Here is a 13,011-nt window from a genome sequence, read left to right as displayed (position 1 = left end):
ATGTATTAGCATGTGTCAGAATTTCCTTCATTTTTAAGAGTGAATAATAATCTGTTGTGTGCATATACTTCCTTCTATTCGTACTTTTACCTGTCAGTAGACACCTTGGTTATTTGTTTCTGGTTATTGTGAATTATACTTCCATGAATATGGTTATAGAAATATCTTTCTGAGACTGTGATTTCCATGACTTTGACAAAGTCGAATTATGGATTATTTTTTGCTTATTTTACGGTTGTTCCCATGTCTCCACTTTCTTACACGTGTTGTTATCATTACATTTTGTGGTAATAGCTCTCTTGTTAGATGTGAAATGGTATTGCACTATGGTTCTTAAGTGCATTTCCTAGGGAAAATGATTAGTATATTGAATATCTTTTCATGCGCTTATAGGGCACACATGCATTTTCTTTGGAGAAATGTCTATTGAAGTCCTTTGCTCGTTTTTAATCAGGTTAGTGTGTGCGTGCGTGCGTGTGTGTGTGTGTGTGTGTGTGTTTGAGATGTAGAAGTTCTTTATATATTCTTGACATTAATACCTTATTAAATATATCATTTGCAAATATTTTCTTTCATTTGTTGCATGCCTTTTCTCTCTGTTGATAGTGTCCTTTGGTGTACAAAAGTTCTTAAATTTGATAAAATAATTTATTTAGTTTTTCCTTTTCTTACCTGTGGTTTTGGGGTCATACCCAAAAAATCATTGTCAAGCCCAAGGTTGTGAACATTTCTTTCGTGTTTTCTTCTAAGAGTTTAGTAGTTCTAGTGATAGTTGAGGTATTTGATGCATTTTGAGTTAATTTTTGTACATGCTGTATGTTAAGGATTCAGTTTCATCCCTTTGTGTGGATATCCAGTTTCACAGCAACATTTTTTGAACTACCTGCCTTTTCCTCATGAATGTTACCTGTTGACAATCATTTGAACACGTATGCAAAGGTTTATTTCTAGGTTCTGTATTGTGTGCCATTGTTATGTCCATCGTTATGCTAATATCACACAGTTTTTATTTGATTATGTAGCTATATAGTAACTTTTAGAACCAGGAAGTCCTCCAACTGTTTGTTTGCTTGTTTCCCAAGATTTTTTTGGCTGCTTGGAGTACATTGAGTTTCCACCAGAATCTTAGGATGGATTTATCTGTTTCAGCAACAAACATTTTTTTTTTTTTTTTTGATTTTGATAGGGATTGCATTGAATCTGTAGATCACTTTAGTTAGCATTGACATGTTTTTTTTTTAATGTTTATTTATTTTGAGAAAAAGAGAGAATCAGGGGAGTGGCAGAAAGAGAGGGAGAGAAAGAATACCAAGCAGGCTCTGCATCAACAGCCCTGATGTGAGGTTTGATCCCATAAAGCATGAGCTTATGACTTGAGCTGAAACCAAGAGTTGGACACTTAACTGACTGAGCCACCCAGGTGCCCAAGGCAGCATTGACATCTTAATAACATAAATTATATGATTTCAGGAATATCTTCCCTTTTATTTGTGTTTTTTAGTAGATTGTTCAGCAACACTTTGTTGTTTTTCAGTGAAGAAGACTTTCTCCTCCTTGTTTAAGTTTATCCTAAGTATTTTGTTCGTTTGGTGCTGTTGTAAATGGAATTGTTTTCTTCATCCTCTCTGGCTTGTTCATTGGTAGCGCAGACATTCAATATCTTTTCATGATTAAAAAAAAAAACCTCTCAGGGAGTTAAGATGGTGGAGTAGTAGGAGGATCCTACACTTGCCTTGTCCCTCAAACACAGGTAGATAAATATCAAATCGTTCTGAACACCCAGGAAATCAATGTGAGGCCTGAGAGGACAAACTGCGCAAGTAGAGGGAGTAAAGAGGCCACGTTGAGGAAGGTAGGAAGAATGGAGATGTGATTTGAGGTAGAAAAGAATGGCCAGTGCTACAGGGTGGAGGGAGCCCTGATCAGGAAGAGAGGGGAGAGAGAGGGAGGGAGGGAGAGAATGAGAGACAGAATGGAGTGCAGGGCATTTCACAAGGAAAACACTTCCCCAAAACCGCTGTTGGGGAAAATGAGAGGGACTGTTTATCAGAAGTTTTTACAAGCAGTGACTCTCAATGTTTTAGAAGTCTGTGCTATTGCTCCACTAGGGTGGAGCTGGGTGGGCATATAGGTGCTCCAATGGGTAAGGAGGACAGAGGCCCAGGAGTGGACAGCATGGTATGAGGATCCCCTGGGTCACATTGGGAGAGATAGTTCCCCTTATTGGAGTGTATTTGGGAGAGGTGGCACTGCCTCTCCAGGGACAAAAGAGCCAGTGGGCACCACTGAGCTGCCCTGTTCATTGGCCTACGAGCAGAGATGCCTACTAAGGGAAGCTAACCTGGATGCTAGTTTTCTTTTCTGAGCTTTACCATAAAGTCCACCTCCTGCACATTTGGTGCAACTGCCCTTCTGGGACAAAGTGTCACCAGCCCCAGCCTGGTGTGATCCTCTTCCAGAGGAGCACTGCACAACAGGCTGGGTAGATAGCTCAGACATAGGGGGAAGGCAGGCATCTGAGGGAAGCCTGGGACAAACAAGAAGAGATTGTTTGCTCATCTGTTAGGGCTTGCTGTACAGCAAGGGGTAGGAACTCCCCTCTCCTTCAGCACAGAGAGACTTCAGTGAACAGCACAGTACCCACAGTGGAGGCTTAAGCCGCCTACACCAAGCCCCGAAACCTGTGTCCTGCAGGTGCTTCTGAACTAGGACAAGTGTGCCTGAGAGTCAGAGCAGTAGCAGCCCCTTCCCTGAGAAGACCAACCCAAACCCCCTGCATGCCTCAAGTTTACAGACCACAGAGTGCTGCAAAGCTTCAGTTCTAGGGGAAATAGGATCTAGCCTCTTTTAACAAGCAGACCAAAACAGACCTTGTTAAAACTCACCACACAGTGGATACATCCAAACATATGCCACTGCAGGCAAGAAGAAAGTCTTCAGAGGACTAACCTGAGGGAAAGAGCAGCCCAAACACAACAGTAGAATGCACACAGCATATGCCAGAAACACTTCCTGAAGTCCTGGGCTCTGGACAGTATATGACCTATTCTTAATATAGCCATTATCCTCAGGAGCAGGAAACAGAACGGGCTTTCCTAGCACACAGAAGCAGAGACATAAACAAAATGCCAAAATGGAGGACTCCATCCTGAAAGAAAGAACAAGAGGAGGTCATGGACAGGGATCTAATTAAAACAGATATAATATATGCCTGATCCAGAATTTAAAACAACAATCATAAGGTTACTAGCTGGGCTTGAGGAAAGCATAGAAGACACCAGGGAGACCATTACCACAGAGCTAGAAGTCTTAAAATTAGTCAGGCTGATAGTAAAAAACGCTATAACTGAGATGCAAAACTAGCTGGAGGCAATGATAACGAGGATGGAAGAAGCAGAGGAATGAATTAGTGATATAGAAGATAGAATTATGGAAAATAATGAAGCTGAAAAGAAAGGGGAGGAAAAACATTGGATCATCAATGTAGACTTAGGAAACTCAGTGATTCCATAAATCATAATAATGTTTGTGTCATAGTAGTCTCCAAAGAAGAGAAGAAAAAGTACAGAAGGTTTTTTTGAGCAAAGTATAGCTGAAAACTTACCTAATCTGGGGAAGGAAACAGACATTCAAATCCAGGAGGCACAGAAAACTCCCTTCAAGATCAATAAAAACAGGCCAATATCAAGACATATTGTAGTAAAATTTGCAAAATACAAAGATAAGGAAACAATTCTGAAAGCAGCAAGGCTAAAGAGTCCCTAACCTACAAAGGAAGATAAATAAGGTTAGCAGCAAATCTGTCTACAGAAACTTGGCAGGACAGAAATGAGTGGCATGATATATTCAACATGCTGAATGGGAAACATATAGAGCCAAGAATACTTTATCCAGCAACGCTCTCATTCAGAATAGAGAGCTAAAGAGTTTCCCAAACAAAAACTAAAGGATTTTGTGACCATTAAACCAGTCCTGCAGAAATATTAAAGGGGACCCTTTGAGTGGGAGAGAAAGATCAATAGGAACAAAGACTAGAAGGAACAGAGAAAATCTCCAGAAACACTAACTTTACAGGTAATACAATGGCACTAAGTTCATATCTATCAAAAATCACTCTAAATGTAAATGGACTAAATGTTCCAATCAAAAGATATAGGGTATAAGAATGGATAAAAAACCGTCTACATGCTTCCTACAAAGGTGCATTTTAGACCTAAACACACTTGAAGATTGAAAGTGAGGAGCTGGAGAACAATTTATTATGCTAATGTACATCAAAAGAAAGCCAGAGCAACCTTACTTATATCAGACAAACTAGATTTTAAGTCAAAGATTGTAACAATAAATAAAGAAGGGCACTTTTTCAAGATAAAAGGAACTGTCTGGCAATAAGATCTAACAATTGTAAATATTTATGCACCCACATGGAAGAAGATAAATATATAAAAAAATTTAAGAACATATATAAAGAAACTAATTGATAATAAAACAGTAAGAGTAGGGACTTTAACACCCCACTGATAACAATGGACAGATTAAGCAGAAAATCAAGGAAACAATGGCTTTGAGTGACCACATGGACTTAACAGATATATTTAGAACATTTCATCCTAAAGCAGTAGAATACACATTTTTTTCAAGTGCAAATGGAACATTCTCCAGAATAGATCACATACTGGTTCACAAATCAGGCCTCAACAAGTACAAATAATTGAGATCATACCATGCGTATTTTCAGACCACAATGAAATGAAACTTGAAGTCAACCAAAAGACAAAATTTGGAAAGACCTCAAATACATGAAGGTTAAAGACATTCTACTAAACAATGAATGGGTTAACCAGGAAATTAAAGAAGTAAATACATGTAAGAAAATGAAAATGAAAATGAAACATGATAGTCCAAAACTGTTAGGATGCAGTGAACATGGTCATAGGAGGGCAGTATATAGCTATCCAGGCCTACCTCAAGATGCAAGAAAGATCTCAAAAACACAACCTAACCTTACACCTGAAAGAGACAGAAAAGGAACAGCAAATAATGCCCAAGGCCAGCAGAGGTAGGGAAATGATAAAGATTAGAGCAGAAATAAATGATATACTAACAACTGCCCCTCCCCCCCAGTAGAGCAGATCAATGAAAATAGGATATAACAAAAACAAACAAAACAGTATCACACATCAACAACACTAAGAACTGGTTCCTAGAAAGAGTTAACAAAATTGATAAACCCCTAGCCAGACTTCTCAGAAATAAAAGAAAGGTCCCAAGTAGATAAAATCATGAATGAACAAGGAGGGATCACAACCAATATCACAGAAATACAAACAATTAGAAAAGATTACTATGCCAAAAAACTGGGCAATCTGGAAGAAACGGACAAATTCAGAAACTCATAAACTAGCAAAACTGAAACAGGAAGAAATAGAAAATTTGAACAAAACCCTAACCAGCAAAGAAATGGAATCAGCGATCAAAAATCTCCCAACAAAAAAAGTCCGGGGCTTTTTGTGCCAGCAAAATTCTACCAGACATTTAAAAGAGTTAATACCTATTCTTCTCAAACTTTTCCAAAACAGAAATAGAAGGAAAACTTCCAAATTCATTTTACAAGGCCAGCATTACTTTGATTCCAAAATCAGACAAAGACCCTACTAAAAAGGAGAATGACAAGCCAATATCCCTGATGAACATGGATACAAAAATTCTCAACAAGGTATTAGCAAATTGAATACAACAGTACATTAAAGGAATTATTACCACAATCAAGTGGGATTTATTCCTGGACTACAACACAAATCAGTGTGATCCACCATATTAATAAAAGAAAGGATAGGAACCATATGACCCTGTCAATAGATGCAGAAAAAGTATGTGACAAAATATGGCATCCATTCTTGATAAAAGTCCTCAACAAAGTAGGGATCGATGGAACAATCGATTTATATCTTATTCATTCACACAGTTAAAATAATGTGGAAATAGTTGTTTGTGTCATATGTTTCACAGACTTTGATTTCCAAGTTGAATAAGCTATGGTTTCCTATGCTCAGTGATATAATAAATAATAATCATGAAGGTAATAAGTGTCATTAAAAATAGATGCACAATGCAAAGGTTGGTGTAGGAATATATCAACGAAACAGGAATCAAAGCAGGCTTCCCAGATGAACAAATATCTTAGCTGAGTTTTAAAGGAAAAGTGAAAGGACAACAAAAGAGGACAAGGGAATTCCATGGAAAGTTACACAGTTTATAAAGTCCCCAAAGTGAAATACTTGAGAGCCATTTAACGTAACTGATATATTCAAAGTGAGTAGATCAAATTAGGAATGGAAGGTCACTCCTGGATTGTCTCTTCCCTCACTGAGACCGCTTTATTAGGATCTTTGGTTGGATATGCCTCCTTTTCCTGACTGATAAATGCCAACAAATGAGGAAACACTCCAGTTTGTATCACTCTCTTAATTTTTAAACTTCATATATACAACATATCCAAATTCAGACATCTCCAATTAGATACCAATTCAGTGCTTATGAAACTAGTATTAATTTTCATCAATAAACATACATGTTCCCCACATCATTAAATGGTACCACCTCCATGTCATTGCTCAGATAAGAAATATCACAGTGTCCTTCATGCTTTTCTTGTTCTCTTATCACATATTGATACGTTTAACACCCTTATTAACCCCCTTTAAAATATATCACATTGGTGTACCTGGGTGGCTCTGTCACTTGAGTGTCTGACTCTTGATTTCAGCTCAGATCATGATCCCATGATCATGTGATTGACCCCTGTCAGACTCCTCGCTCAGCATGGAGCTTGCTAGAGATTCTTTCTCCTTCTGCCCCACTCCCCCACTTGTTTACTGTATCTCTCTTTAATAAATTAAATTAAAAACACAGAATGAAATATTTCACAAATTTTATCACTTCCCTCCCCTCCTCCCTTTCTCTGGCTCACTGCATTAGCCTCTTGCATGTTACTCCCTTTTCATTCTGGTCTCCATCAATTTGTTCTGATGCAGCTTAAAAATGATCCATTTTAAATCTGATTCTGATCACTGCTCACAACACTTATATGGATTCCAATCGCATGGTCACCACTTAATAAATCACAGTTCATCTTACAATAACAGGAACTATAATCTCCATTTCATAGGTGAACAGATTGAGGCTAAGGACTTCTAATTAATTTTCCCAAGGTCACACATTTGTAAGTGATAAAACCAGAATTGGAATCAAAGTTTGCTTTCTCTCAAAGTGATCTCACTTTTACTTAATAAAGGGAGTCACACAGGGGAGGCTGGATGGCTAAGTTGGTTAAGCATCCCACTTTGCCTCAGGTCATGATCTTGTAGTTTGTGAGTTCAATCCCCGTGTCAGGCTCTGTGCTGACAGCTCAGAGACTGGAACCTGTTTCAGATTCTGTTTCTCCCTCTCTCCCTTTGCCCCTCTCCCACTGATTCTCATTCTCTCTCTCTCTCTCTCTCTCTCTCTCTCTCTCAAAAAGAAATAAACATTAAAAATTTTTAAAAGGCTGGGGGAGTCACACAATTGCAAAGACTGGTTTCCACTATCTACTTTTAGTCTTACCTTGTAAAAGCAAGTTCACAATCTGAAGGAATGCTTTTTACTCATTCACAGCCAGCTGGATTTCCTCTGTCATCCAGTTTGACAGGAAAGGGCAAAAAGCTGCATTGTTACCTGAGGACATATTTTATTTCATTCACCTGTCTATCCATTTTTTCCATGGAGTCTTATCTTTATTCAGAAGGTTGCTTTTATTTGCACTGTCGATTACTTCCTAGGAATTCCATGGTCCACACAGAAAAACAAAAATTCATCACATTAGGATAATTTATCAAAAAAAGGAAAGGAATTGCTATTCTTACATATGAAAAGTGGCAGCCAGTCATTTCTCGGGTAGACTTTTCTAAAGTTACTTCTTTCCTACCAACTTCTAAATAGAAAAATGTCAATCAACTGCTTAGTGGTCCTCTTTCTATACTGTTGGTTTGGTCAGATTAGCTGACTTGATATTTTAGGAGACATTCTTGGGGTTCCAGGTTGGCTCAGTCAGTTAAGCAACTAACTCTTGATTTTAGCTCAGGTCATAATCTTGCGTTTGTTGAGTTCGAGCCACATATCAGACTGTGTGCTGATGGTGCGGAGACTGCTTGGGATTCTTGCTCTCCCCCTCTCTCTGCCCCTCCCATGATTTCTCTCTCTATCTTTCTCGAAAAAGAAGTAAAAAATACTTCAAATGAATTTTTTAATAAAAAAAAAGAGACATTCTTGTGCTCTTCCTTCAGTAATGCATTAAGCCTAACAGAAATCTCCTTAAAAATGCGTATCAGTTGTTAAAAGCATAGTATCTTCTTCCCCATATGGGCAAAGATCACCGGACATTTTATCTCTTCTAACCATATTCCTCATTAATAATTAGGAAGTGTCCAAGACTGATTCTTGCTTATTAAATTCACTGGGAATTTCCAGAAAAAATATTTAAAAATATCTATATAACATTACTACTAGGCCAAATCAGATAAATAGGGTCAGAAAGATATGACATAAACAAAAAAAAATAGCATTAGAACTATTATAAAACTACCGTCAAAGCACACTGGGTGGAGGGTCCAAAACATCACTATGAGTAAGGAGATAAAGCAACCACAGTCATGAAATCAGCACATAACACTCTCCAAAAAACACCTCCTGAAGGGCCAGGCCCTGGACACTATGTGACCCCTCTTTAATTTAGTAGTGTTTGCAGGTTCAGGACACATAGCAAGCTTTTAAAACACATAAGGGATAGAATGAAACTAGACCACTTTCTTACACCAAACACAAAAATAAACTCAAAATGGATGAAAGACCTAAATGTGAGACAAGAAACCATCAAAACTCTAGAGAAGAAAACAGGCAACAACCTCCTTGACCTCAACCACAGCAATTTCTTCTTTGACATGTCTCCAAATGCAAGGGAATTAAAAGCAAAAATGAAGTATTGGGACATCATCAAGATAAAAAGCTTCTGCACTACAAAGGAAACAATCAGCTAAACTAAAAGGCAACCAACGGAATGGGAAAATGTATTTGCAAATAACATATCAGATAAAGGATCAGTATCCAAAATCTATAAACAACTCACCAAACTCAACACCCGAAATATAAGCCAGGGAAGAAATGGGCAGAAGACATGAATAGACACTTTTCCAAAGAAGACAGCCAGATGGCCAACAGACACATGAAAAGATGCTCAATGTCACTCATAATCAAGGAAATACAAATCAAAACCGCACTGAGACAGCACCTCACACTGGTCAGAGTGGCTATTAGCCTTAAGAAACAGATAAAGTGAATTCCTCTGGGGAAAGAGGAATAGAGACCGTGTTGAGAGATGAGTAGGTAATTTATTCACATTTTATCCCATTATGTAAGGTGTTCTCTTTTACTATTCATTATTATCCATTACACATCAACTTTTCTTATAAAAACAAAAGTGTTACACCAAATATTTTGCAGATAAGGCAACAGAAATTTACTGACGAGACAGTCTATACGTCATTAACATTATAATTAGCATAATAAAAAGAATTACCTGAAATAACAAGAATATAACTAAAATATTACTAAGTATCATAAAAAATTAAAAAACATAAGTTGATTGAAAATTAGAGTAATCATATAAAAATTTACTAAATAATCACGTATTGTTGACACCTTGCTATGAAGGTATTGCACCTTTCTAAATGAAGCAATCTCCAAGGGATAATGAACTATAGATTCTACCAGGGAGGGAAATTGTTATTAAAGCACAATTATCCAGTTCATCCTTTAAAAATAATTAAGTTCTTTGAACAGGGGAACTCAGAATCATTTTATTTTATTTTTATTTTATTTATTTATTTTTTAACGTTTTTATTTTTTATTTTTTTTTATTTTTTGGGACAGAGAGAGACAGAGCATGAACGGGGGAGGGGCAGAGAGAGAGGGAGACACAGAATCGGAAAGAGGCTCCAGGCTCTGAGCCATCAGCTCAGAGCCTGACGCGGGGCTCAAACTCATGGACCATGAGATCGTGACCTGGCTGAAGTCGGACGCTTAACTGACTGCGCCACCCAGGCGCCCTATCTCAGAATCATTTTAAAAAGACATCTACATTCTTATAAAATGGCCTCCAATGTCAGATAATTCTCTTCATGGTGGATAATGCACTTACACACCAACAGAAAACACATGTCTCATCCAGAGCTTCTTCATAGCATTTGTCATCTCAGAATTTCTCAGAGTGTAGATCAGGGGGTTCAGCATGGGGGTTATGACTGTATAAAACACACTCACTGATTTGTCAATAGGGAAGGTCTTAGCAGGTCTCACGTACATGAAAATACATGGCACAAAGAAGAAGACCACCACAGTGATGTGGGAACCACAGGTCTGGAGGGCTTTCCGCCTCCCTTCCAGACTAAGGTTCTTTAGAGAGTGCAAGATGACACCATAAGAGATGAGCAAGAGCACAAACACAATTGTGCACATCATCCCTCCGTTGGCCACCACTAACAGGCCAATGACATATGTGTCAGTACAGGCAAGTCTCAATAAGGGGTACATTTCACAGGTGAAATGATCAATGACATTGGGACCACAGAATGGGAGACTATAAATAGTGCTAACTTGAATGGCTGAATGCAGAAAACCTCCAACCCAGGAGCCTACCAGGAGCACAACACACACCCACTGTCTCATGACAACCAAATAATGCAAGGGCTTACAGATGGCCACATAGCGGTCATAGGCCATCACCAGCAGAAGAAAGACCTCTGATCCACCAAAAAAGTGCTCTACAAATAGCTGGGTCATACAAGATTGGAAGGATATGGTATTTTCCCCAAAGAACAAGTCCGAAATCAATCTGGGGGAAATGCAAGACGAATAAGTGACATCCATAAAAGATAAGTTAGCAAGAAACAAGTACATAGGGGAGCCCAGCGTCTTACTGACAGCTATAGTCACCACAATGAGCAGGTTGCCCACCACCGTCAAAATATAGAAGAGCAAGAATATAACAAACAGAAACTTCTGTTCCTTTCCATCCTGTGTGAGGCCCAGGAGGACAAAGAAAGTTACGTTGTTCTTTGATTCCATCCAGTCTGCATAGGACCTGATTCACATATTAGATGTAGGTTTCCTAGAAAACAAGGAGGGAAACTTAAATGCATAATAAGATTAATCTTTTATTGATTCATCAATTTAAAAAAAGTAGAAGACTACCTGTTTGTGTGGAGTATTTCACTGGTGCTGTGATTCCCAAGTTAAATAAGCCATGGTTTCCTACACTCTGAAAGAGCATACATAATGATCGCCAATGTAATAAGTGACACACAGTGTAGGAATATATCAATCAAAGAGCAATCAATGAAGACCTGCCAGAGGAAGCAATGCTTTAGCTGAGTTATCTAAAGCAAAAGTGGAAGGACAAAAAAGGAGGACAAGAGAATTCCACGGAAAGGCGCACAGTTCATAATGTCACAAGACTGAAATACTTGAGAACCATGTAAGGTAACTGGCATATTCAAAATGACGGGATCAAATTTGGAATGGAAGGTCACCACCCTAGAGTGTCTCATCCCTCTTTATTAGGGTCTTCGGTTGGATATCCCCCTTTTTCTGACCAATAAATGTGAAAGCATTCCACTCTTATGTCTCCCCTTAATTTTTAAACTTCACATATGCAACATGTCTAACTTTGCACATCTCCAATAGGATATCAATTCTGTACTTATAAAACTAAATTTTTCATTTTTCACCATAAGTCTAGTGTTCCACAATTCATTAAATGTCATTGCTCAGACAAGAAATATCACAGTGCCTTTATGTCTTTCTTATCTTCATGTCACATATTGATACCTTTAGCAAATACTATTAATGCCCTTTAAAACATATCATAAATTTGATCATTTCCCTTCCCTCCCCACTTCTTCTGACCCACTCCATTGGTTTCCTGCCACATCCCTCCCCTTGTACTCTGGCCTCCATCAGTACATTCTGCTCATGCAGCCCAATTGATCCTTTTTAAATCAGATTCTGATCTATCACTCCACAGCTCACAATGTCTACAGTGGATACCAATCACACACTCACAACTCAATGAATCACAGTTCATGTGACCATAAGATGAGCTATAATTCCCAGTTCACAGGTGAACAAACTGAGGCTCAGATCACCTAGTTAATTTTCCCAAGGTCAGCCATTTTTAAATGATTAAACCAGAATCGGAATCAAAGTTTGCTTCATCTCAAGATGATCTCGCTTTTACTTAATAAAGAGAGTCACACAATTGCAAAGGCTGGTTTCCAGGACTTACTTTTAGTCTTAACTTGTGAAAGCAGATCTACAATCTGAAGGAACGCTTTCTACTCATTCCCAGCAACCTGGATTTCTTCTGTCATCCAGTTTGACAAGAGAGGGCAAAGGCTGCCTTATTACTTGAGGATATATTTTATTTCATTCGGCTGTCTATCCGTTTTCTCCATAAGGTCTCCTGGTTATTCAGAAGGTTGCTTTTAGATTTTAGATCACTTCCTAGGAATTCCATGGTCCACAGAGAAAACAAAAATTTATCACATTAGGATAATATATCAAAAGGGTAGTGAACTAACTATCCTTACATAAGAAAAATAGTCACCAGCCATCTCCCATTTTTCTCAAGCAACTTCTTTGCCTCTAATTTCTAAATAGAAAAATACATTCAACAGCTTAGTCATCCTCACTCTATAGTGTTGGTTTGGTCAGATTAGCCGACTTGATATTTTAAAGAGACATGCTTGGGCTTCTCCTTAGGTAATGCTTTAAGCCTAACAAAAACGTCCTCAAAAATGTGGATCAGTTGTTAAGAGCATAGCCTCTTCTTCCCCATGCAGGCAACCATCACTGGACATTTTATTCCTTCTAATCACACTCCTCACTAAGTCCTACAATTGGAAAGCTGCCAACACTGAT

The 13,011-nt window shown here is 38.3% G+C and overlaps 1 protein-coding gene across 1 annotated transcript; it reads right to left on the bottom strand.

Annotated features, from left to right (window-relative positions):
• Positions 1-10,227: 10,227 nt before the first annotated feature.
• On the bottom strand, positions 10,228-11,528 carry LOC113598045 (olfactory receptor 4A47-like). Its single transcript, XM_027055200.2, has one exon. The coding sequence runs from the start codon at positions 11,155-11,157 to the stop codon at positions 10,228-10,230; it is 930 nt and encodes a 309-aa protein (XP_026911001.1). The 5' UTR covers positions 11,158-11,528.
• Positions 11,529-13,011: the final 1,483 nt, after the last annotated feature.

Source organism: Acinonyx jubatus, chromosome D1 (assembly GCF_027475565.1).
Source record: "Acinonyx jubatus isolate Ajub_Pintada_27869175 chromosome D1, VMU_Ajub_asm_v1.0, whole genome shotgun sequence".
In the NCBI taxonomy this organism is placed as follows: Eukaryota; Metazoa; Chordata; class Mammalia; order Carnivora; family Felidae; genus Acinonyx; species Acinonyx jubatus.
The sequence above is the reverse complement of the archived record's forward strand: the minus strand, read 5'-3'. Positions and strand labels throughout refer to the sequence as shown.

Coding starts and splice junctions, on each gene's coding strand:
- LOC113598045 (XM_027055200.2), bottom strand. CDS start 11,157: ATGGAATCAAAGAACAACGTAACTTTCTTTGTCCTCCTGGGCCTCACA.